Source organism: Furipterus horrens, unplaced genomic scaffold (genome assembly GCF_987537825.1).
Source record: "Furipterus horrens unplaced genomic scaffold, mFurHor1.1.pri manual_scaffold_9, whole genome shotgun sequence".
Lineage (NCBI taxonomy): Eukaryota > Metazoa > Chordata > Mammalia > Chiroptera > Furipteridae > Furipterus > Furipterus horrens.
Genome location: NW_028327179.1, coordinates 64,709,354 through 64,736,753, shown reverse-complemented (window position 1 = coordinate 64,736,753; position 27,400 = coordinate 64,709,354). Strand labels below are relative to the sequence as shown.

Sequence of the window (27,400 nt, the reverse complement as noted above, 5' to 3'; positions counted from 1 at the left end):
GGAATTCATTTTGATAGTTTTAGAATATTGTTTTCTTTTAGATTTTATTCCTTTAATTTCTGGACTTTTCACAGGATTCCAAAACAGAGCACTTTTTAAAGTATCTTTTCTGGTAAAGAATGAATGTGTTGTTTGAAAAATGATTTAGGGCATGGGGGTTTTAACAGGAAAGATTTGTTTTTGGCTTTTTCAAAGTTTAGAGTGATTATGTTTTTGTTTTATTTCTTTTTACTTTGAGTGGGACGTTATCTTAGAAATTAAAGAAATAGGTGCTGTATTTGTTTTGCCCCAACTTCTGAGATCCTGAGAGGTATATTTAGGGTTCATTGTTCATTCATATATTCTTGTCTGCTTCAACTTAAAATTGTTTTTAGATCATTAATTGTCCTTTTTATTTTTCCTGGAAGTAGTATCCAAAAAATGTAAGTAAATATTCATGTATGTACATATATATGTATATACACATATACACACATAAATGCAGTCACACTATGTAAACATGATGTTTCAAATTTCTTTTAGCCAACAAATGGAATCTTCTTGAGCATGTTTTTAATTGTTTTGCCATTGGAATCCATGGCTCATGGGCTCTTCCATGAATTGGGTAATTGTTTAGGAGGAACATCTGTTGGATATGCTATTGTGATTCCTACCAACTTCTGCAGGTACAGTACTCTAGAATACAGTAATTAGTAATAACTACTTGACTCTTAATATTTTCTTAGTATGACAATAAATATAAAATATAGCTATTTTTCAAAACTGATATTTTAAAAATAAAATACTATTGCATTTTTTATTTATCCCAAATGTTTAAAAACCTTTACTCAGTAATAATAAAATCTTTAGGGTTCAATTTATTGATTTTTTTTGATAAATGTGATTAGCTTATGTTTTAGCTAGAAACCAGAAAATATGAATGAATTTTATAAGGAAATATCCTGCCCTTCCTTTAGAAAGCGATTTCTTGTTTGGGAAAATGTCCTGTGAAACAATATGGTAAAATATAATACAATGTACATTGGACCTGAGAGTCCTAAATCCTAGTTCTCTTACCTTAGACAAATCATAACTTCTCTGAACTTCATTGTCTTTATGTAAAATGCAAAAATGACAATACCTGTTCTGCCCATCTCAGACGAGTCTTAGAAGAGCAATGAGAATATGAATATAAAAATACCCTGCTCCCTGGATAATTTCATACAGATACCAGCAATTCAAAAGACTGGCGATATGTGAGTGTGTGTAGTGTGTGTGTGTAAATACTTGTTTGTGTACCTACATAAACATATATATTAGATTGTAGTTTTCTTTCAGAATAATATTTGATCCCAAATATGCGGTAGGTCTTTCTGAACCTGTAAGTATTGCCACGTTTTAATTTTTCTTTTATAGCTAATTACCTTTGAAATAGAAAAATATGAGTTCTTTGCCATTAATTAATTCTGATGAGCAAAAGTATTCATCATACTTACTTTGGAGTGAGGGGAACTTGAAGTCAAAACGTTTTTATCTGATTTTAAATATGTGACATAAAAACCTCAGATAGACTATTTGTATTAGATGTTTTTCTCCATGTTAAAGGCTTAATAAAAAGTTGAAGATTCTTATGAGAAATAAATAGATTTAAAGGGTTCCATAAAGTAAGATATGATAACTCTGCAGAAAGAATATGTGGAAAAAGTAATTTGCATTGTTAAAGTTTTGTTTTATTATGATTTTTGTTGATGCATTTTTTTAAACTTTTTGTGATTATTAAATGAGTATGGAATAAAATTTATTGTAATGAAAACTAAAGTCTTTTTTGAATAGTTATTGATAATGAATGAAGCAAAATGTAAAATTTTTTAAATTTCTGATAGAAATTCCTTTGCTGGATAGAATTGATGATCCTCCACCCTACCTCAATATTGTTAGTATTTTGATCCCGCTAGTTGTAGGTCTTGGTTTATCATCTTTACTAGAATATCGCGTTACAGTTTTCAGGAGCAGGTCTAGGTCTTCAATTAAGTGTTCAGTAGGATATGCCAGTTGGACCTAAATTTTAATAATTTTATTAAAATGCCATTTACTGATAGGTAATTTCTCATACAATTTATGTATTTTTGTTTAGTAAAAGTTGAGCACAACTTTCTAAAGACTTCTTTTCAATATAGAAATTAAATATATAATTAAAATATTGTTTTCATACTTTATTAAATTTTCTTTTCCTCAAGAAAGAAAAATTTTCATGATGATCCCCATCTATGTTCTTAAAACACATTGGGGGTGAAATTAGTATAATTTTGCTTTTAAAATGTCTAATACCATCATTTGGTGAGAAGATATAAAGAAAGAACATTTGGAGATATTTTTCTCCTAGCTTTCAGTCTGGTTATTGCTTTATTGATAAGATATATTTATGTCATTATAAGAAATATGATTTTTAGAAAATAGGCTTTGATTTTCAAAGCTTAATCTTAGCATCAGGAATTTTAGAAAAGATTATTTTAAAAATCCTGCCATTTAGTTATCAAAAACTATTATGATTCTTAGATAATTACTTATAAATGGAGAATAAAAATATGATATAGAATGAATCCTTCTTAAACACCAAAATAATCTTTTTTTTTCTTCTTTAGTCCTGACGGTCAGCCAACACTTCTTCCACCGGAACATGTACAGGAGTTAAATTTGAGGTCTACTGGCATGCTCAATGCTATCCAAAGATTTTTTGCATATCATATGATTGAGACCTATGGATGTGACTATTCCACAAGTGGACTGTCCTTTGATACTCTACATTCCAAACTGAAAGCTTTTCTAGAACTTCGGACTATGGATGGACCCAGACATGATACATATGTTTTGTATTACAGTGGGCACACCCATGGTACAGGAGAGTGGGCGCTTGCAGGTAAAGTCACCTCTGGCAGTTTCACTATTGTGAAAATAGACCAATTGTGGAAATATGTCCTTTACATTGAAACATTAAATTTTCAGAATTCTCAATTTTTTACTTTACAGTTTACCAGGTACACATATGACTTTTTCTTTTCTCTAGCATAATTTTAGTAATCCCCAAAGGTTTTGAAAATTATGTCTTATATTTACAGGAAGAAAAAATCTGTTTGATTTGAGAGTTATAATCGCTTTCCCTTTAAAATATTTTCAGAATTATTAAATATAGTAGCACTTTTCAGAAGCTGATTAAACGTTATGGATAGTGACTCTAATATAGTCTTTCACATGTGCGGTTTTATTTATGGTAGTAAGCTTAACAAAATTTTAAATGCTAGTCAATGTGTTGGGAATGGGAAAAGCACTTAGTGTAGGATTTTGGTTTTGGTGCTGATTTGCCAGAATAGTGTTATTTTAGAGAAGTTATTTCTCTTAGCTTAGGTTCTCTCATCTGTAAAATTAAAGGGTAATATTAGATCTCCCTGCCAAGGGAGAAATGAGATCTTTCTATATTATATGCCAATTTGTTTGTTGCTGTCACCAACTAGAATAGTCATCCTGTAAGTTTTATGTATTATTTGCCTAGCACCTAGAACAGAGCCTGGCCCATAGTCGGGGATCCTTAAATAATTGGTAGATGGATAAAATCATTGAATTAATCATGAAAAAGGACAGTTTTTTAAATTTTAAATTAGAATAGTTCTTTTAGGGATAATGATATTCTTTTTTCATAAAATATATTACATTTATACCAGGGACAAATGCAAAAAAATAAAATAGTCATAAAATATAAGTAGAAATAGATATTCAGATCAAATTAAACAAAAGTATAGAAGGACAGAGGCAGAACTGCCAATACATGAATTCCAGAAGGAAGGAAACAAACTTGATGTTAAAGTAAAGATTATTTTAAACCACCATGGTCTCACTAATTTCATGCCAATTTTGTGGCAGGTGGAATTTGTATAATGGCTGCTATAATCTATGTCATTCTCTGATCTCTAGATAATTTAATAAAACTGGCTATAATGAAAAGGTAACATATCACCATTTTCAAAAAGGTATCTTCAGGAAGTATCTGTGAAGCAATACATTAGTAATACGTAGAAACCATGCATTGAAATAGTGCCTCTGAGATGATAAGCATGTTTTTCATTGCCAGAGATAAAGAATAAGAGAAATTTAGATATTCATAAAAAATGATATACCTTGGCTTCAGAGGTTATATTACTAATAGAATACAAATTATAAAGGATTCTTTCTCACTCTGGTAGTGCCATTTTGATAGTTTAGCAAAGATGATGGTTTCTTTTGATAGAAATATATGTTCTGAAGTTAGGTTTAGGTTCTTGTACAGGTAAACTACAGCATGTTAAAACTTTTCTAATTATAAAAACAATATACTCAATGTAAAAACTTCAGAAAATATAGAAAAATATAATGAAAACCACCTGAAATCCAAATACCCAACAATAAGCACTGCTGGTATTTTTGTAGATACACTTCTGTGTCATACATTTGTTCCTAATTTTATAGCTAATTTTCTCATTAAGATTTGTTTATAAATATGATTTTACTATCAAGTTCCCTCACAAGGTTTTACCATAGTTTATTTCCATCCCCCCTGGATGTTTCAGATTTTACACTATCTTAGATAGTAGAGGGAAGATCTTTGTGTGTAATATTTTGTCCCAATCTCTGCTCTTTCCTTAAGATAAATAACTAGAATTGGGATGATTGTATCAGTGTACCACTGAGACAGAGCCAGGACTAGGATGAGGCGAGGATAGCAATGGTCTCGGCCATGAAATTTAAGAGAATGCCAAAAACCAAATAATTTAAGACAATATTTTATTTTTATTTTTATTTTATTTTATTTTTTAACAGGGCAGAAACACTTTATTTAGAAGGCTGATTCTACTGAATTTTTAATACCTCTAGATTTATCACATATAAAACTTATATAAAGACTTATTGTTTATAGGTAAATTATTAACCCATACTATACTAATTTTGTATTTCTATGTAATATTTGACTTTTTAGGAACGTTAATCATCTTTCTTTAAAAAATATTTCTTTACTTAAAGGCCTTATGATTCCTTTAAATATAATTAAGAAAAAGTACAGAGTATAATTCATGTTATTAATCCCTCTTTTATAAACTAGTAAAACATGGCTTCCCTTTGGGGTCCCTGGAGTACATCCACATCCAGCAACAGTTATGACCCCTCTTTAGAAAACTACTGAGAAACCGGAATTTTTACTGGAAACAATTGTTAATTACTACCCTCTCACCAATCCATAATATAATTTCCCAGAATGTTACACATAGAATGATGTTACGTATTTTCTGGGCAAACTTGCTTTTTCATAGATGTGGAAACTGAGGCCAAGAAGGATGAACTGACTTTTTCAGCGTCCAGATGACTAGTTAGTATCCAGAGCCTGTACTGACTTCTCCTGAGTTCTTTCCCTTCTTTTCTGTTGCACTATGCACCTGGGAGGACATAGGTCTCACAGCATGTGTGCATTTGGAGTTTGTCCCTTTTGCATGTAATTATGTCAGAATGGTTGGCTTGTTGGCCTGCAGAAATTTCTTTTTACCTTTGTATATTGAGAGTTTAATGTGTTAAATCTCTAAAACTTGGAATATGGGAAATTATATATATATATATATATATATATATATATATATATATATTTTATCTCTTATTTTTTGGTTTTTCAATTACAGTTGTCCCATTTTTCCCCCATTGCTCCCCCCCCAGCCCACCCCCTCTCCCACAATCATATCCCTCCCCGTTGTCGAAGTCCATGAATCATTTATATATGTTCCTTTACTAAACCCTTCCCTTACTTATGCCCCTTCTCTTCCTCCCCCCTCGCCCCTATTTACTGCTATTCTGCTCTTTATCCTATTTAATTCATTTGTATTGTTCTTTAGTTTCCTATATCAGGTGATATCATATGGTATTTTTCTTTCTTTGCCTGGCTTATTTCACTACGCATAATTCTCCCTAGTTTCATCCATGTTGTCGCAAATGGTAGAAATTCCTTCTTTCTTTCTGCTACATAGTACTCCATTGTGTAAATGTACCACAGTTTTTTTTATCCACTCATATACAGATGGGAACTTAGGCTGTCTCCAGCACTTAGCTATTGTAAACAGAGCTGCTATGAACATAGGAGTGCATAAGATCTTTTGAATTGGGATTTTAGGATTTTTCGGATATAATCCTAGCAGTGGAATCGCTGGTTCAAAAGGCAGTTCCATTTTTAGTTTTTTGAGGTAATTCCATACTGTTTTCCATACTGGCTGCACCAGTCTGCATTGCCACCAACAGTGCAGTAGGGTTCCCGTTTCTCCACATCCTCACCAGCACTTGCTGTGTGTTAATTTGCTGACGATGGCCATTCTGACAGGTGTAAAGTGTTATCTCATTGTGGTTTTTATTTGCATCTCTCTGATGGCTAATCATGTTGAGCATTTTTCAGTGTGTCTATGGACCTTCTGTATGTCCTCTTTGGAGAAGTGTTTGTTCAGATCCTTTGCCCATTTTTTAATTGGGTTCTTTGTTTTCTTCATGTTGACTCTTATAAGCTCTTTATATTAATTTTGGAGATCAGTCCCCTGTCTGTGATACCATTGGCAAATATGTTTTCCCATATTGTTGGTTTCCTTTTCATCTTGCTGATATTTTCTTTTGCTGAGCAGAAACTCTTTAGTTTGACGTAGTCCCATTTGTTTACTTTTTCCTTTATTTCTCTTGCCTTAGGAGATGTATCCGTGAAGATATTGTTACATGGAATATCTGAAATTTTCCTGCCTATGTTTTCCTCTAGGACTTTTATGGTGTCACGGTTTACATTTAAGTCTTTGATCCATCTTGAGTTTATTCTCGTGTGTAGCGTAAGTTGGTGGTCTAGTTTCATTTTTTTGCACGTCCCTGTCCAGTTCTCCCAGCACCATTTGTTAAAGAGGCTCTTCTCACTTCATTTTATGTTTCTTCCTCCTTTATCAAATATTAGTTGACCGTAGAGGCCTGGGTTTATTTCTGGGCTTTCTATTCTGTTCCACTGGTCTGTATGTCTATTCTTATGCCAGTACCAGACTGTTTTGATCACAGTGGCTTTGTAGTATTGTTTGATGTCTGGTATCATGATTCCACCTGCTGTGTTCTTCTGCTTCAAGATTGCTTTTGCTATTCGGGGTCTTTTTCGGTTCCATATGAATTTTTGGAGGATTTGTTCTAGGTCAGTGAAATATGTCATTGGTATTTTAATAGGGATTGCATTAAATCTGTAAATTGCTTTGGGTAGTATGGCCATTTTGATTATGTTGATTCTTCCCATCCAAGAACATGGTATTTCTTCCATTTTATTGTATCTTCCTTAATTTCTTTCTTCAATGTTGTGTAATTTTCAGTGTACAGGTCTTTTCTCTCTTTGGTTAAGTTTATTCCTAGGTACTTTATTTTTCTTGTTGCTATAGTAAATGGTATTTTCTTTTTTGTCTCTGTCTCTGATATTTTATTGTTGGTGTACAGAAATGCCTTAGATTTCTGTATATTTATTTTGTACCCTGTCCTGGCTGGTTTGGCTCAGTGGATTGAGCGTCGGCCTGCGAGCTAAGTGTCGCTGGTTCGATCTTCCAGTCAGGGCACATCAGAGAAGGAAAACTCTAACTCCAAAAAACCTCTGCTGCCTTGCGGCATACCTCTTCAGGGGAAAGGCTAAGGGAGTAAACCCCGACAGAAAATCCGGAGCCGGAGTCCCTAAGGCGGTTTGACATTGTAGTCAACACCGACAACTCCTGCGGCGCACCTGAAGCCAAGCTGTATTGACTCCGTCTTTCCCTTGGACCCTTCAGCTGCGAAGAGAGGGGGGGGGGGTCTGCTGCATGGGCAACAGCAGACCCTCCATATCACCCTGCCCAGCCTCTGTAGCTTCAGCTTCACTGGAGAGGACACTCCAGCGTCATCGCAAGATGTCGATTTAACACGGGAGGAGACAGATACCGTGTCACTCCCGAGTCGGACTGCACAACCATTCTCGGCGGTGCAGATAGACTCTTAAGAAGCTACACCATCGTCTCTCGAGACGGACGGCTGCCGACGATTTTGTACCCTGCTATTTTGCCAAATTCACTTACAATATCGAGTAGTCTTTTAGTGGAGTTTATAGGGTTTTCTAGGTATACTATCATGTCATCTGCATATAGTGATAGTTTTATTTCTTCTTTCCCAATTTGGATGCCTTTTATTTCTTTTTCTTGTCTCATTGCTGTGGCTAGGACTTCCAACACTATGTTGAATAGGAGTGGAGAGAGTGGGCAGCCTTGTCTAGTTCCTGATTTCAGGGGGAATGCTTTCAGTGTTTGTCCATTGAGTATGGTGTTGGCTTCAGGCTTCTCATATATAGCCTTAATTATGTTAAGGTATGCTCCCTCTATTCCCATTTTGCTGAGTGTTTTCATCATAAATGGGTGTCCTACTTTATCGAATGCTCTTTCTGCATCTATTGATATGATCATGTGATAGTTTAGGTGATGTATTATATTTATTGATTTGCGAATATTAAACCAACCTTGCATCCCTGGGATGAATCCCACTTGAATGTGGTGTATGATCTTTTTGATGTATTGCTGGATCCTGTTTGCCAATATTTTATTAAGGATTTTAGCAATTATGTTCCTCAGTGATATTGGCCTATAGTTTTCTTTCTTTGTTGTGTCTTGACCTGGTTTGGGGATTAACGGTAATTCTGGCTTCATAGAAATAGTTTGGGATTTTTCCCTCTTCTTGGAATTTTGGAATAGTTTAAGGAGAGTGGGAGTTAGTTCTTCCCTAAATGTTTTGTAAAATTCGCCTGTGGAGCCCTCTGGTCCAGGGCTTTTGTGTGCAGGGAGATTTTTGATTACTGTTCCAATTTCCTTCTTTGTTATTGGTCTGTTGAGACTTTCTGCTTCTTGATTCAGTTTTGGAAGGTTGTATGTTTCTAGAAATGTGTTCATTTCTTCTAAGTTGTCAAATTTCTTGCCATACAGTTGTTTGTAGTAATTTCTTACAATCGTTTGTATTTCTGTGGTATCAGTCGTGATTTCTCCTTTTTCATTTCTGATTTTATTCATTTGGGTCTTCTCTCTTTTTTTCTTGATGAGCCTGGCTAGAGGCTTGTCGATTTTGTTTATTTTTTCGAAGAACCAGCTCCTAGTTTTGTTGATTTTTTAGACTGTTTGCTTAGTCTCTATGTCATTTAATTCTGCTCTGATCTTGATGTATTCCTTCCTACTTCTTACCCTAGGCTTTGTTTGTTGTTGTTGTTCCAGTGCTTGTAGCTTTAGCGTTAGATTTTTTATTTGAGATTCTTCTCTCCTGTTCAGATATGCCTGTATTGCTATGAACTTCCCTCTTAGGACTGCTTTTGCTGTGTCCTATAGGTTTTGGGCTGTTGTGTGTTCATTGTCATTAGTTTCTAGAAATTTCTTGATTTCTTCTTTGATGTCATTATTAACCCATTCATTATTTAATAGCATGTTATTCATTCTCAGTGAGTTTGGGTGTCTTTGATTTTTTTTCTCTGAGGTTTATTTTTAGTTTCAAGGCATTGTGGTCTGAAAAGATGCTTGAAATAATTTTAATTTTTTTGAATGTGTTGAGGCTTGTTTTGTGTCCTATCATGTGGTCTGTCTTTGAGAGTTTCCCATGTGCATTTGAAAAGAATGTATATTTTGCTTCTTTGGGATGAAAAGTTTTATATATATCAGTTAAGTCCATGTGGTTTAGTGTGTTGTTCAATGCTTGTATATCCTTGGTGTTTCTTTGCTTGGATGGTCTGTCTATTGTTTATAATGGAGTGTTGAAGTCCCCTACTATGAGTGTGTTGTTGTTAATATCCTTCTTGTGGTCTTCTAGTATTTTCTTTATGTATTTGGGTGCTCCTATGTCGGATGCATATATGTTTATCAGTATTATATCTTCTTGATGGATTGTTCCTTTAAGTATTATGAAACGTCTTTCTTTGTCTCTTTTTATTACCCTTGCTTTGAAATCCGTTTTGTCTGATATGAGGACTTCTGCCCCAGCGTTTTTTTTCATGTCCATTTGCTTGGAATATTTTTTTATATCCCTTTACTTTCAGTCTATGTAAATCTTTTGTTTTGAGGTGTGTTTCTTGTAGACAGCAAATATGTTGGTCCTGTTTTCTTATCCATTTTGTTACCCTATGTCTTTTAATTGGGGCATTTAATCCATTTACATTTAAAGTTATTATTGACATGTATTTATTCATTTCCCTTTGTACCTCTGTTCCTCTCCTCTTTTTATTTTTTTTTTTCTTCCCTTTTCTTAGAATATTCCCTTTAGCATCTCTTGCAATGCTGGTTTGGTGGAGATGTATTCTTTTAGTCTTCCTTTGTCTGAGAAACTCCTTATTTCACCTTCCATTTTGAATGAGAGCTTTGCTGGGTAGAATATTCTTGGTTGTAGGCCTTTGTTTTTCATTGCTTGAAATATTTTTGATCATTTTCTTCTTGACTGTAGTGTTTCTGTTGAGAAATCAGTCTATAGCCTATCGGAGCTCCCTTGTGTGTTATTTGCTGTTTTTCTCTTGCTGCTTTTAGGATTCTCTTTTTGTCTTGGAATGTTGCCATTTTAATTATGATGTGCCTTGGAGTGGGTTTTTTTGGGGGTTCCTCTTAATTGGGACTCTCTGTGCTTCTTGAACTTGCATAACTTTTTCTGTCATCAGGTTGGGAAATTTTTCTGTCATTATTTCTCCTCTCAGCTTTTCTATGCTCTTTCTACTTCTTCTCCCTCTTTTATGCCGATGATTCAAATATTACTTTTCCTCATGCCATCCTGTAATTCCCTTACATCTTTTTCGTACTTTTTCAGTCTGTTATTGTCTGGGAATTTTTTTCTACATTGTCCTCTAATTCACTGATCCGCTCCTGTGCTTCATTTAACCTGCTTTTGATTGATTCTACTGTGTTTTTCAGTTTAGATATTGTATTCTTCATTTCACCTTAGTTCTTGTTAGTAGTTTCTATGTCTTTTTTATGCTGGTGTAGTGGTCCGTAAGTTCCCTGTAACTTCCTTGCAGCTGTTGGTAATTTCCTTGGAGGTTTTCATAGTTGTTTTTAAGGTTGTCGAGTACATTGTGCTTCTTCACTACCATTGTTTAAAATTCCTGTCTGACATTTGGGCTATGTCTATTCCATCTACCCCCTTTTCTGGGGACTCCTCTTTCCTTTTCATTGAGAGGTTGTTTCTGCGTCTTACCATGTTGGATTCTTCTTGTTTGTTTCTGTTTATTGGATTTGTCTACTTTGACTTCCCACCTTTGTGGTATGAGGTTCTTTATAGAAGATCTGGGGGTTTCGGTGGTGCAGTCTCTTTGATCTCCTGAGTCTGATGTTCTTGGGTTACCCTTTATGTCGTTTGTTTATGCTGTCTGGTTATATTTCCGATGCTCTTTGGTGGTATCTTTCCGCTGGCTAGTTGATTGAGAGTCACTCTGTCCACTTTGTCTTGAGCTCTTTTGTGGAGATGCTGTTAAAAACATCAACACACAGCCCAGGCAGGAGACCCGCACCCTCAAAAATATCCCCCACCCTCTATCCCGCTATCTTCACCCAATGAGCCAATAGTAATATAAATGTAGATAGATTAGAGCTTTTATACTGTAGGAAGAATAGATAAGAGTTGTTTTTAGGGAGGAAAAATATGATTTTTGAAAGAGGGGATGACAGATTAATAATAGTTGAGACTGTGCAAGACAGTAGGTAATATTTACATTGTATGTTAATAACTATAAAAAAAGGAGGGAAGAATGCAGAATATAGTAGGAAAGTGGGATTGTATACTATTGGATTTATATAGTAGTTATATTCTATTTATTTAGAGTGAAAGGGAGGCTAAACTAGATCCACAAACAAACAATGATTAAAGAGGTAGGATGAGAAGGAGAGATTGTATGAAACAAGTTAGAAATATAGTTGTTTTTTTTCCCGCCCTTTTCCTTCCTTCCCTTCCCCTTTAAGGAAGAAAAAGGAAAAGGAAAAGAAAAAAAAAAAGGAATGTTTTTACTCAGTTCAGCCTTTGTGTGTCATCTTTTTTTTTCTGCGTCCATAGCCAGCTGGTCTAATGAGGTGGGTCAGAGGTTCCTATTCCTTGCAACAAGCGGTGTGCACCCACGGTGGCCGGCACGGCGCGTTCCTTAAAAATATGGAACGCTTCACGAATTTGCGTGTCATCCTTGCACAGGGGCCATGTTAATCTTCTCTGTATCGTTCCAATTTTAGTATATGTGCTACCGAAGCGAGCACTTAAGACAATATTTTTATGTAACATATTTAAAAATCAAAAAACAAACAAACAAAAACTATCCACGATGAACCAGATGTAAAGCCTATGCTAGAAGATCGGTTTTTAGGTCAAATTCATTACTTTAAACCTTTCTGAGTAACTTTTTAATTCTTTGTTTTTCAGGTATAAAAATTATTTAAGGATAAATTCATTCTAAACTCACTCTTGATACAGGGAGAGTTTCTTTTTCATTTAATGGCTACCTAGATATGAAGATAGGTAATGTTATCTTATCAGCAGTATACAACAGAGTTGGCAAACTTTTTCTGTAAAGAGCCAGGTATTTTTGGCTTAGTGGGCCATACAGTCTCTGTTGGCAACTACTCAGCTCTGCCGCTGTAGTTGAAAAGGAGCCTTAGGCAGTGCAAATCAGTGTTGTTAATGAAAACAATTACATAAAATGTAAATGTCTTATAATTTTCCTATTTCACAAATACTGTTTTTCTAAAAAAATTTTCAAGCATGTAAAAATGAAAATCAATTCTCAACTCTCAGGCTATACCAAAACAGGTAATGTGCTGGATTTGGACTACAAGCCATATTTGCTGCTTTGATGTAGAATATAAGCTTTCCTTTATAACTTTATACTTTTTACCTAATTTAATTTAACTTTATAAAATTTTTTTCTTAATTTATTATAGCATATCCCATTTTTTATGTAACAAGGATGACTTTTCTTTTTAACCTGAAGTTGAAAGTTTGTTTTTTAAAAATCTTCTGAGAAGATACTTTGAAAGGAAGACTCTATTTTTCTACTCACATATTTATCTCCAAGAATTTAAAGAAAATACACTTAAGCAAAAGGTAATTCTTATTAAGAAGCTTCAGAAATTATTACTCTGTTGAATTTTCTTTTGTTTACAGGTGGAGACATAATGTGCCTTGACACACTTTTAGAGTGGTGGAGAGAAAAGAATGGTTCCTTCTGTTCCCGACTTATTATTGTATTAGACAGTGAGAATTCAACCCCTTGGGTGAAAGAAGTAAGGAAAATCAATGACCAGTATATTGCAGTGCAAGGAGCCGAGATGATGAAGACAATAGATATTGAAGAAGCTGACCCACCACAGCTGGGTGACTTTACAAAAGACTGGGTAGAATATAACTGCAACTCCAATAATAACATCTGCTGGACTGAAAAGGGACGCACAGTGAAAGCAGTATATGGTGTGTCAAAACAGTGGACTGACTATACTCTTCATTTGCCAACAGGAAGTGATGTGGCCAAGCACTGGATGTTACACTTTCCTCGTATTACATATCCACTAGTACATTTGGCAAATTGGTTATGTGGTCTGAACCTTTTTTGGATTTGCCAAAGTTGTTTTAGGTGCTTGAAAAGATTAAAAATGAGTTGGTTTCTTCCTACTGTGCTGGATACAGGACAAGGCTTCAAACTTGTAAAATCTTGAATTTGGAAGCCAAAGTAGAATATTGAAAGTTCATACTACCAGTTATTACTAATTTGCCATTCTTTGTACATCTTATTTTTGAAAAATATCCTGCTACTTCTGTAGCTGCTTTCACTTTGTCTTCTCTCAAGTAATTATGGTATGTAAGATGTTTGAAATAACCCTTCCTTTATACTAAAAGTATGTGGAGATTCAAAAATTCTGGCTGTAAATGCATAAGAGATGTTAAAAATAACAGTGCACTTTGAGAAATGTTTGCATTAGAAATAAAACACCTGTCTATGCTTTGTGGTGGCCAATGAAGAATTACTCATGCTTTATTTTATAGGCATAGATTAGAGGTTGTAGACCAGACAATTTGCTTACTATTATAAGAAAACTACAGATTTGCTTACAAGTTATTTTTTGTGAATAGTAGGTTTGAGTCCAAGACCATTTGAAGAATTACAAACTTTTGGAAAGAAAAAAAAAGTATACCTGAAATGCATGCAAAATTTGCTTATAGCCCATCTATTCAGATGTCTTGGTGTGACCTATTACCAGTAACAGCAGGGAAGCCCAAATCACTGTTTAGATTAAACCATTTTTTGAAATGTTGTTAACAGTAAGGGGCTAGAGCCAAAAGTTGCTCCTTTATGAATTGTTGGGGTTCTCTGAAAGTACTGGCTAAAGACTGTTGAGTCTTTCTCAGGGTAACTATGTATTTGTATTTCTGGTGTTTTTTGTTTTTTGTTTATTTTTTTTTAATGAGCAATGTTTTCAGCTACAAATTCCTTCCACATATATTTTCTTCCTTTTTGAAAAGTAATTCTTAACTTGATCGGTTTCTTATTTTATTTAGGCCATTTTCAGATTTCAGAAATTATTTTGATCTCTATGAAGTTAAAAGTTCTAAAGCTTCACCATGAAAATTATTTTTCAAATCTCCATTAGTGATAACTTTTTTTAACTGAAGGTAAAAAGATTGGAAACAGGTGTACACAGGTATTGTACGGTGTAAAAATGTATTCATATTAACAATTTTAGGTAAGCACAATAGTGTGTTTGTAATTTTTAAACTTAATTCAGTGTTTTGTCTGATTAGAGCAAGCACTGATCAGGATATCTCCTAAGAGATAATTTACTTCCTATTTCCTCCTAGTAATTCTTACATTCTAAATTTTTACCTCTGGGAAATAACAAGAAGGGAGTACAATTACATTAGGGTAAAATCCGATCTTTGTTGTTTAAATGGTGTCACTTCTCACATCAAAGCCATTTCTCCAGCCTCAGAGACGTGAAATAATGCTTCTACCATTTTCAGTCTGGTGACTTAGAAACTGAAGTTTTAGTTATGAAGAAATCACTAACTGTCAGGGAACTTGTATACCACTATTTATGCAGCATTGTTATTATAGTCTGATTATTTCTGTGTTTTGACTGTGATCTTCCTAATGCTTTGAATAAAAGATTGTTAAAATTAATTTTTCATGTAATGTACAAGTAACAATTATTGAATATTTTAGTATATTACAAGTGATAGTCCAAAAATGTTCATGCATTAGAGTTCGTGGTTGGTAGCAGTTTGACTTGAAAATTTCTTGGTTAACTATCCATATCAGTATCATCCAAATGAAATACTGTAGTGTTTTATTACTATTCAGAAATAATATAGCAGAAAAGATAAATGTTAAAATTATGAGTTTATAGCTACAAAAAAGTTAAATTAATGTTAAGTTAAATCCCCCATTAAATTTCAGGGCCAATGTTGAGCAAATAAGCTTTTACAAAAGCATATGTCTTTGAGAAAGTCAAATGTAAAGAAAGGTATATGAGGGGGAACCCCCCCAAAAAATGGGAGTTATTTGTTAAAAATTGTCTATTTATTCTTACATGTTTAAACTTGTCACCTTCAAAGCACTCTGCATTTGATACAATACACCTATCAAGATGTTTTCTCCAGTGATCAAAACAGTTTCTGAATGCATCGGGTTTGATGCCTTTTAGTGCTTCTGCAATTGTTTTGTTGTTGTTTTCACCTCTGCCACATTAGCAAAGCACTTCCTTTTATGGATGTTTTTACATCCTGGGAAACAAAAAAACAAAAAGTTGCTAGGGGTGAGATCGAGTGAATAGGGAGGGTGGTCAGTGGGAGTCATGCAGTTTTTGATCAAAAACTGGGAACACTCAGCATGGTTGGTGTGGGCAGGTGTGCTCATAAATTACTCATCATAAAATGGGAAAACATGTTAAAAGTCTTCAAGAAAAACTCACTGATACAGGTGGGTTCCTACAATGCTCACCTACTGGGGGAAGCCTATACCACAAATGGCTGCCTTCCAGAAGATAATTTCAGGGATTTTTGTGTGTGTGTAGGGTGGGTGGGTCGCTCCTCATATTCTGCATTCTATATAAAGTATTAAGATGGTACTAGGAATCATATCAAAAAGTAACAGACACTTTTAAAGCTAAAAAAACTAATGTTTTGACATACTTTCTGTGAAAGAACAACCAAAAAAGTTCTGGGCTAAAAATGTGACTCATGCCAATTTATTAATCAAAAAGTTATAGAATGTCCACTTTGATGAATTCTCCTACCCAAAGAAACAAACAAAAACTATAAATGACTTAGGAGATGGCATCCTCAATTAAAACTGCCAATTCTAAAACAGTAGAGGATAGTTTAGAGAACGGATATTATGGGAGAGATTAAAAATAGATAACTGATTTTTATGGCTTTCATTTTATATATGTTAAGGAAGGAGTTACTTGGAATGATAAGAATTATTTTAAGGCAAAACCGTTCCACTATAAATAAAATGGAAAAATTTTTTAACATAATGTTGACTTGTTTTGTTACATGATATTTTGCTAAAGCCACAAAAGCACTACCTCCTAAAAACATCTTTTAAAAAAATGGACATCGTTATGTGATAAATTAAGAAACTAAGTTCTTTCTCTTTCCATAACTTTTAAGTTATGTTATTACTTGTTTTAGTTTACTCTGGCTGAACTCTTCCTCCCTGGGATGCTTGGATTTATCTTTACATAGTTTCTGTCTTACTCTTCTTATATACTAAAGTATACAGAAAAGAGCTTTTTCAGGTCAGTGTTTTCATAAGCCCTATGCTTTAAAAAAAATTACATTGTTAATTAAAATGCATTTATATTTAGTGCATTACTGGGCAAAATTTTTTGAGTAAAATACTTATTAGGATCTATATACCTTTATATATTTTGTTTGTAAATTGTGGCTTAAATATATTCACTGTGTTGGATACTGCCTTTTTACATGTATTTCGCATTTGGTGCTTAGTCTTCTTTTAAAGTAATGTTTTACATTACTTTTCCATAAGTGATGTGATAGTTAATATTATGTATGCCAGAAGAAAATGGTTTAATTTTAAGAATGTGATTAGGTGTATTTGATAGAAAATATTTAAAGAATTACATCTGTACATTTGAACATCTCTGTTGGAAACTGCTAGACTGTCTGTCATCTCTTTTCAAGTAGAGACTTACATATTGTGGTATTGCTAGTACACAATTACCCAGAAGGGTGCTTTGCCCATAATAGGAGGTATTTTAAAAATATTTTTGGCAGAGCAAATGTATTTAGAATCCTAAGCAGAAATTGAAATAACTTGATTTTAAATTGCTACATTTTCTTTAGTTTTAAGTAGATACTATTTCAAGATTGTCATTAAGTTAATAACTACTAAACACAGTCAATGAAAGTTTTTAAAAATCTCATAATTATAGTTAGTAACTAGTGTCAAGAGAGGAAAAACTAAGGCAGGTTTAAATGAAGACATAGCTGATGTAACCAAAACATGTCGCTGTTTATGGGTTGAGTCCATTTTCATCATGACTTCAATATAATTAAGATAGAATATTATTGATTTATCCATTAGAAACATAGACTGGTAATTTATTACAATTGGAAATTATTGAAAGAAAGTCTTATGAAGAAGGAATTTGGCTATGCATAGGGACAACTCGATAGTAAAGTCTGGAAAAATTGGCTTATAAACAAGCTCAAAAAAACATAAAAATTTAAAAAAATAAAGCGAGTTCAGGACAACTAAGGGAATCTACAAATATTTCATTTTTTTAGTATTTCTCCATTCACTTGTTGCAATACATAGCTATAAAGTATGAAACAATGAAATTTAAGTAGTGATTGTTTTGAGTAACTAGTTGATAAAGTAATTTATACTTAGGAAATGTTATTACTTACACCAAAGCTGATTTGTAATTGAAACCATAGTCTAAACGCTAGTTTTTAAAATTTATACATAAAATTTTTTTTGATAATTTAAAAACTAAGTTGATCAGGCAATTATTTTCTGTGATGACCTCAATATTTTATAAGTATGAACTTAAAATAATTGAGGGGAAAGATGGCGGTGGAGTAAGTAACAGCCTGTGTGCTTGCTTCCATTGCGGAACAGACTTGAAGTACAAACACCTAGCGGAGAGTGAGTGAGAGCGACGGACAGGGCAAACAGGGACAAGAGCATGACAACAGTATGGGAGAGGACAAAAACCTTGGCCCGCACTTTCTAACCGGACTCACCGGGTTGCCCAGCCCAGCACCTCCAGGTGCACCACGTAGGGTCAACCACAGACTGGCTCATTACATGATCTGCTGGGCCGAAAAGAGAAGCCCAGGGCTGTGTGGAGGCCTGGAAACTGCGCTCACGCTATAGGCGCCTTTTCCAGCGATGTCCGAGAGGGACTCAGCCAGATTTGGATGAAACTAGCGGAAGACAGAGACCAGCCCTGACTGTGAGAGACTGAATTTGGGAGGGAAGGAGGGAGAGCATGGAGATCAGAGCTCATGGGGACTGGTGCTGAATACCGGGAGCCAAATTGAGACTTTTAGAAGGAAAGCTGAGGCATGGCTGAGACCCAGTACGGACACCCAGACTTGTGGGCATGACATCTCTGTTACACAAAAATGCAGACTGGTGCTACAGCGAGGGGCATGCACGGGGGAAAGCCAAAGCAGGACCAAGATTCAGTAGGGACCCCCAGGCTTGCAGGCACAGCAGCTCTGCCAAACAAAAACGCAGACTAGTGCTGCAGTTTGAAAGCCACGCAGAGACTTTTGGAAGAAGAGCTGAAACAAGACCCAAGACTTGGTGAGGACTCTGGGTGCGCACACCAGCTCGCCTACATAGCAGCCCTGTTAAACAAAAATGAAGAGGATTAGAGGGTACCATAGGACCAGTGGGTGGGACTCAACCCAGTGCGGCTCACAGCGGAGAGCTGAGGTAAGGGGAAAGGTTGGCAGACCCACCAGCGAGAGAACAATAGCCTCAGCATCCAACTGTATCTCAGACAGCCAAAAAGGAAGATAAGAAACCCATGGAACTTTGACCAGGGGCAGATCCAGAAAAGACGAAAGCGGTAAAAAACAGATATTACTGGGACAAATTCCACTGTGTTATTCATCATGAGTTATTTTCTTGTACTCCCAGTTTATGAATTTTAAGTCACTAGTTGTTATATTATCATTTATTCCAAATATATTTTGCTCCTCCCTTGTATTACTCCACTTTAATATACGATCTTCCTCTTGTGTTTTAAATTCTATCTTCTATCTTACTACAAATAGTATCCATTCTGCACTCATACTATTTTTTCCCCCTTACAGCCTCTCAAAATCAATTTTCTTGTCATTAGTCATCTCACATTCTTTTTCCCATTCATAAAATACACTTATTCTCTCCTCACCTTGATCAATCGTTGTGCATTGGTTGCAGTAGTTGTGTCATTACTGCAATTTTATTCATATATATTGACTCAGTATTTCAAATCTCAGATCCTATAGTCCCCCTCTCCTACTCCATTAATACATTCCTCCAACACTTTCCTTCTTTCAGCTTAAATTTGAATTTTTTTTCGTCTTGAGTCTGGTTTTTATTCCTCATTCTTAGTATACCTACCCCCTCTATCATGTCAGATTCACTTCCCTTTCCTTTAGACATCTCCTCAGCTTTTCTTTCTTTTTTCCCCTCTTATTCCCATCCCACTTATATCAATCATAGCCCAAAGGTTGTCCATAGTATGGGGGAGAAACTTTTTCTCTAATTTGTTTCCTACTTTTTCTTCCTCTTCTTTTTTGTTTTGTTTATGTTCACTCTTGCACTAAATATATATTCTATAACTTTTTTTAAACCTAATACTATATGCTTCCCGTTTCTTCATTCTCCCTTCTTCCCTCCCTTTTTTAACATACAATATAAATTTTACTTACTGTCTCACATTGCCTTATCCCTACTCACTACTATTCTTGCTCTTCCTCCTCCCCTCTCCAAAATCATTTTTCTTTCAGTTAGTCAACTCCTTTTTTCCTTCAGTATAAGTCTCAATCTCTTTACATCTATATTAATACTGGATCATAGGCTGTTGTTAGTGTGATTGTGGGTGGGGGATATTTTTGAGGGTGTGAGTTTCTTGCCCAAGTTGTGTATTTATGTTTTAACAGCACCTCCACAAAAGAATTCAAGATGTGGTGAGCGGAGTGACTCTCAATGAGCTAGCCAGAGGGAAGGTCCCACCAAAGAGCAACACGAAAACAACCAAAATTGAAATACAACCAGACAGCCCAAATAAAGGTCATCTCAAGAGCATTAAGCTCAGGAGATCAGAAACTTCACCATTGAATTGACAGGGTCTCCTATTACAGAAGGTCACACCACAAAGGCAGGAAATCAAAGGAGACCAATCTAAGAAACAAAAGTGAACAAGAAGAGTCACCTAAAATGGGGAGACAAAGAAACAATCCACCCAAAAAGAAAAGAAAGAATCCCCAAAAGGAGTGCTAGCTGAAAAAGACAAACTATCAAACATGGAACTCAAAAGAATGGTTATAAGAAAGCTCAATGAACTCAACAAACTCAGAGAAAACTACAATGAACTCCAGGGGAATTACAGTGAACTCCAGAGAAACTACAAAGAACTCCATGGAAGCTATAAGGAACTTACATCAAAATTTACCAGCATTAAAATGGACGTAGAAACTATCAACAAGAGACAGGAAGAAATGAAGAATACAATTTCTGAACTGAAGAACACAATAGAAGGAATCAAAATCAAGCTAGACAAAGCAGAGGATCAGAATAGTGAGCTGTAGGAAAAAATAGAAAAAAATTCCCAGATAGTGCAACAAAATGAAAAAAGGCTGAAAAACAATGAAGAGTTTAAGAGAGCTGCAGGACAACATCATACATAATAAAATCCATATCATAGGGATGCCAGAACTGGAAGAAGAGGAGCAAGGGTTAGAAAACCTGTGTGAAAAAGTAATGACAGAAAACTTCCCTGACTTGAGAGAAAAAGTGACACAAGTCAAGGAATTACAGAGGATCTTAAGATAAACCCAAAGGCGCCCACTCCAAGACCCATGAAAATTAAAATGACAACATTCAAAGACAGAGAATCCTAAAGGCAGCAAGTGGGAAACTGCAAATAACATAAAAGGGAGCTCTCATTAGACTACCATTTGATATCTCAACAGAAACACTACAAGCCAGAAGGGAATGGCAAAAAAAATATTTCAAGCAATGAAAAACAAGGCCTACAACCAAGACTGCTCTACCCAGCAAGGCTCTCATTCAAAATGAAAGGTGAAATAAGGAGTTTTCCCAGATAAGAGAAGGCTAAAGGAATACACCTCCACCAAAGTAGCATTGAAAGAGATGCTAAAGGGACTTCTTTAAGAAGATGAAGAAAAAGAGAAGAACAAAGGTACGAAGGGGAAAAAAATCACAATAGATAAGTACCTATCATTAATAACCTTAAGTGTAAATGCATAAAATGCTCCAATAAAAAGACATAGGGTAGCTGAATGGATATGAAAACATGACCCACATATATGCTGTCTACAAGAGACTCACCTCAGAACAAAAGGATCTACAAAGAATGAGAGTGAGGGGATGGAAAGTATTTTAAGCAAATGGACACGGGAGAAACAAAAAAGGCCAGGGCAATGTTTCTTGTATCAAACAAAATAGATTTCACAAAAAAGGCCATAAAAAAAAAGACAAAAAAAAATCATAATACTTAAGGAAACAGTCCATCAAGAAGATATAACCCTTGTAAACATATGCACCCAACATATGAGCACCCAAATATAAAAGGAAAATCTTGGAGAACTTCAAAGAAGATATCAATAGTAACACATTCATAGTACAATGTATGGATCTTCCAAGGAAAGAAACACTGAGGACTTTGAGGCATTAAACAACGTTCTAGATCAAATTGACTTGAAATACATAGAAACTTTCACCTCAAAGAAGTAAAATATACATTCTTTTGAAATGAATGTGGAACATTTACTTTTTTTCCTTTTAAGATTTTTTCTTGGAGAAGATGGCGGAAGAGTGAGGGGAGGCTGCGCTTTTTGAGTCCCGAGACCCGTCTCTAGTTTGGACTAATTGCAGACAGAACTGGACACTGGCAGGAGTGGAGCCTTGGCAATGCTGGATTAGAGAAAACCATCTGGGAGCGACCTGTTTGGTGAGAATAGCGGAGGAAAAAGGGACGAGATGGGATTTCTGACTGGGGTGGCTACCCAGCTGCAGCTGGAAGTACACAAAGACTTTTTAGCGACCACAGGCTTCCTTAGAGAGGAATTGGGAGAAAAACGGATCTATGCCTGCTGGCAGAGCCAGGAGTGGGCCAGGTGGCATCTGGTGCTGAAAGACAAGAAACAGCATACTGCTGTGCATGTGAGAATGTAATTTTTCTATCGTGTACTGCGGAGAGGGGAGGAAAGGTTGGAGGTGATAGGACATTCTTGAGGAGCGCAGGCGCAGAAGTGGGCTCACCCACTCCCCAACCCTCCCTTTGGGTAGCATCGGTGCGCACAGGGAAGTGCCCTCATACGCTGGCCCAGACGCACAGCAAGGTCACCGGCTGCCTGTCCGGGTTCCCCTGAAACACACCCCAACAGACATAAGATCAGTGCCACAGGGGGCACAGGGAGGGCCCGCTGGGCACGCAGAAGACCGTGCACAGAAACCCCTGGCCAGCCGCAGTGAGTGCCAGGCTGGAGCAAAGCCTACTTGAGCTATCTCTGCTCATGCTCACCCAGGAGGGTGCGGGAACGGTGGGCGGTGAAGACTCACAGACGCTCATTTCCACCATGCACAAGTGTCTGGGGCCCTGCCCCAAGGGGTGAGAGACCAACTCCCGGGGCGCAGCTCAGCAGGCCTGAGACTAGCACGCAGGCCACCTTGTGCGCACATGCACAAGCACCCTGGCCGGCTCCAAACAGGCACCAAACGAATGCACCAGCCACCGCGGGCGTCCGGGAGTAACCCGGGCACGCTATCAAGACCGCATGCAGATGGACACCGCTACTGCAAGGATCAGGAACCTCTGGCCTGCCTAATTAGACCAGCTGTGGATCCAGAAAAAGAAGACGACACACAAAGGATGAACTGAGTGAAAACTTTCCATTTGTATTTTTTTAAATTTTTATTTCTATTTTAGTTTTTATATTTGTATTTTATTTTATTTTAATTTTTAAAATTTCTTATTTTTTATTTTAATATTAATTTTTACTTTTATTTAAAAAAATTTTTTAAAACTATCTCTTTAATTTCTTTCATACCATCTCTCCATCTCATCCTTCCTCTTCAATTTTTATTTGTTTTTCTGTTTTGTTTAGCCTCCTTTTTACACTAAATAAATAGAATATAACTACTATATAAATTTAATACTATACAATTCCACTTTCTTACTATATTCTGCATTCTTACCTCTTTTTCTTTTATTATTGTTAACATACAATGTAAATAGTACCTACTGTCTTGCATAGTCTTGCCACTCCTTGCTACTACTACTAATCTTTCATCCCCTCTCTCAAAATCATATATTTCCTCTTTAAAAACAACTCTTATCTATTCTTCCTATACTATAAAAGCCATAACCTCTCTACATTTATATTAATACTGGCTCATTGGCTGATGATACCGGTTAGAGGGTGGGGGATATTTTTGAGGATATGGGTCTCCTACCTGGGCTGTGTGTTGATGTTTTTAACATCATCTCCACAAAAGAGCTCAAGACAAAGTGGACAGAGTGACTCTCAATCAACTAGCCAGCGGAAAGACACCACCAAAGAGCATCGGAAATATAGCCAGACAGCATAAACAAACGACATAAAGGGTAACCCAAGAACATCGGGCTCAGGAGATCAAAGAGACTGCACCACCGAAACCCCCAGATCTTCTATAAAGAACCTCATACCACAAAGGTGGGAAGTCAAAGTAGACAAATCCAATAAACAGAAACAAACAAGAAGAATCCAACATGGTAAGACGCAGAAACAACCTCTCAATGAAAAGAAAACAGGAGTCCCCAGAAAAGGGGGTAGATGGAATAGACATAGCCCAAATGTCAGACAGGAATTTTAAACAATGGTGGTGAAGAAGCACATTGTATTCGACAACCTTAAAAACAACTATGAAAACCTCCAAGGAAGTTACCAACAGCTGCAAGCAAATTACAGGGAACTTATGGACCACTCGTCGTCGGCAGCCGTCTGTCTCGAGAGACGATGGTGTAGCTTCTTAAGAGTCTATCTGCACCGCCGAGAATGGTTGTGCAGTCCGACTCGGGAGTGACACGGTATCTGTCTCCTCCCGTGTTAAATCGACATCTTGCGATGACGCTGGAGTGTCCTCTCCAGTGAAGCTGAAGCTACAGAGGCTGGGCAGGGTGATATGGAGGGTCTGCTGTTGCCCATGCAGCAGACCCCCCCCCCCTCTCTTCGCAGCTGAAGGGTCCAAGGGAAAGACGGAGTCAATACAGCTTGGCTTCAGGTGCGCCGCAGGAGTTGTCGGTGTTGACTACAACATCAAACCGCCTTAGGGACTCCGGCTCCGGATTTTCTGTCGGGGTTTACTCCCTTAGCCTTTCCCCTAAAGAGGTATGCCGAAAGGCAGCGGAGGTTTTTTGGAGTCAGAGTTTTCCTTCTCTGACAGACGGACCACTACACCAGCATAAAAAAGGACATAGAAACTACTAACAAGAACTAAGGTGAAATGAAGAATACAATATCTGAACTGAAAAACACAGTAGAATCAATCAAAAGCAGACTAAATGAAGCACAGGAGCGGATCAGTAAATTAGAGGACAATGTAGAAAAAAATTCCCAAACAATATAACAAACTGAAAAAAGACTGAAAAAGTACGAAAAAGATGTAAGGGAATTACAGGATGGCATGAGGAAAAGTAATATTTGAATCATTGGCATAAAAGAGGGAGAAGAAGTAGAAAGAGGAATAGAAAAGCTGATAGGAGAAATAATGACATAAAATTTTCCCAACCTGAGGACAGAAAAAGTTATGCAAGTTCAAGAAGCACAGAGAGTCCCAATTAAGAGGAACCCAAAAAAACCCACTCCAAGGCACATCATAATTAAAATGGCAACATTCCAAGAGACAAAAAGAGAATCCTAAAAGCAGCAAGAGAAAAACAGCAAATAACATACAAGGGAGCTCCGATAGGGTATAGACCGATTTATCAACAGAAACACTGCAAGCCAGATGGGAATGGTCAAAAATATTTCAAGCAATGAAAAACAAAGGCCTACAACCAAGAATACTCTACCCAGCAAGGCTCTCATTCAAAATGGAAGGTGAAATAAGGAGTTTCTCAGACAAAGGAATGTAGGGGCACCAAATAGTCCCTGTAAAAAGTTTCAATATGTAAGTACGTAAGGGCTTTAAATGTTCTTTCTAAGAAGTAGCAAGGCCTTGCTAAAAGGCCTTGGAGAAAGGAATGTAAGAAGTAGTGTTATAGCAATTAGTGATTTACAAGCTAAAAGGACTTCAGCTTCTATCACCTCCCATTTGCTTGCTTGTGTCTGGTTTATAACATTTGTGAAGGTTGTGCTTTGCAGAATGTCTAGCCCTTTGAAAATAAATTGCTTCACAGGGAGTTCGTCCCTGGCTGAAGAGCTATACTGCCGTCGAAGATAACCTTTAGCCTTGCGAATTTCTGTTCCTGTTACTGCCAAGACATTCCTGCATTCCTGCCCAGCCCCCTCTTCCTAAGGCTGTTCCCCGCCAAAGAAGAAACAAAGAGACTGCACCAGTATAAAAACCCAGCGTTTAGACTCCATTGTAGGTTGGAACATGTTAGAGACCTGTGAAGGGTCTGCCCAACTCCTGGCCATTATTAAAAATCCTTTGCTTAACTTTATACACCGCTTCAGAGTGTTCAATCTCGCCTATGTAGCCGTAACAGGAAGACTAAAAGAATACATCTCCACCAAACCAGCATTGCAAGAGATGCTAAAGCTAATGTTCTAAGAAAAGGGAAGGAAAAAAAATAAAGGAGAGGAACAGAGGTACAAAGGGAAATGAATAAATACATGTCAATAATAACCTTAAATGTAAATGGGTTAAATGCTCCAATTAAAAGACATAGGGTTATGGATAAGAAAACGGAGCCACATATTTGCTCTCTACATGAAACTTACCTCAAAACAAAATATTTACACAGACTGAAAGTAAAAGGAAACAAAAGAGTATTCCAAGCAAACGGACATGAAAAAAAAAGAAAAGCTGCGGTAGCAGTACTCATATCAGACAAAACGGGTTTCAAAGAAAGGGCAATAAAAAGGAACAAAAAAAGGACATTACATAATACTTAAAGGAACAATCCATCAAGAAGATATAACACTGATAAACATATATGCACCCAACATTGGAGTACCCAAATACATAAAAAAAAAAAAAAAAAAAAAAAAATACTAGAAGACGACAAGAAGGATATTAACAGCAACACACTCATAGTAGGGGATTTTAACACTCCATTATCAACAATAGACAGATCTTTGAAGAAAAAAAAACCAAGGATATACAGGCATTCAACAACACACTAAAACACATGAACTTAACTGATATATATAGAACTATTCTCCCCAAAGAAGCAAAATGTACATTCTTTTCAAATGCACATTGGACAGTTTCAAAGATAGACCACATGATAGGACACAAAACAAGCCTCAACACATTCAAAAAAATTAAAATCACATCAAGCTTCTTTTCAGACCACAAAGCCTTGAAACTAAAAATCAACCTCAGGGAAAAAAATCAAAGACATCCAAACTGATGGAGAATGAATAACATGCTATTAAATAATAAATGGGTTAACAATGACATCAAAGAAGAAATCAAGAACATTCTGGAAACTAATGACAATGAACACACAACAGCCCAAAACCTATGGGACACAGCAAAAGCAGTCCTACGAGGGAAGTTCATAGCAATACAGGCATATCTGAAAAGGCTAGAAGAATCTCAAATAAAAAACCTAACCATAAAGCTACAAGAACTAGAACAGCAACAACAAACAAAGCCTAGGGCAAAAAGAAGAAAGGAAATCATCAAGATCAAAGCAGAATTAAACAACATAGAAACGAAACCAACAATCCAAAAAATCAACAAAACTAGGAGCTGGTTCTTTGAAAACATAAACAAAATTGACAAGCCTCTAGCCAGGCTCATTAAGAAAAAAAGAGAGAAGACCCAAATAAACAAAATCAGAAATGAAAGAGGAGAAATCACGACTGATACCTCAGAAATACAAACAATTATAAGAAATTACTACAAACAACTATATGGCAAGAAAGTTGACAACCTAGTAGAAATGGACAGATTTCTAGAAACATA

The 27,400-nt window shown here is 36.1% G+C and overlaps 1 protein-coding gene and 1 non-coding gene across 2 annotated transcripts in view; one reads left to right on the top strand and one right to left on the bottom strand.

The window, feature by feature from the left end:
* TMEM168 (transmembrane protein 168) overlaps positions 1–14,215 on the top strand; it is a 62,362-nt gene extending 48,147 nt beyond the window's left edge. Inside the window, exons 3-5 of the mRNA XM_090287388.1 lie at positions 523–665; positions 2,622–2,896; positions 13,174–14,215. Coding sequence (XP_090143514.1) covers positions 523–665; positions 2,622–2,896; positions 13,174–13,721 — 966 coding nt within the window. The 3' untranslated portion in view covers positions 13,722–14,215. The remainder of the gene's footprint in view (positions 1–522; positions 666–2,621; positions 2,897–13,173) is intronic.
* LOC150001861 (U6 spliceosomal RNA) lies at positions 12,163–12,269 on the bottom strand. Its single transcript, XR_016513249.1, has one exon. It is a non-coding gene; the product is annotated as a U6 spliceosomal RNA (small nuclear RNA).
* Positions 14,216–27,400: the final 13,185 nt, after the last annotated feature.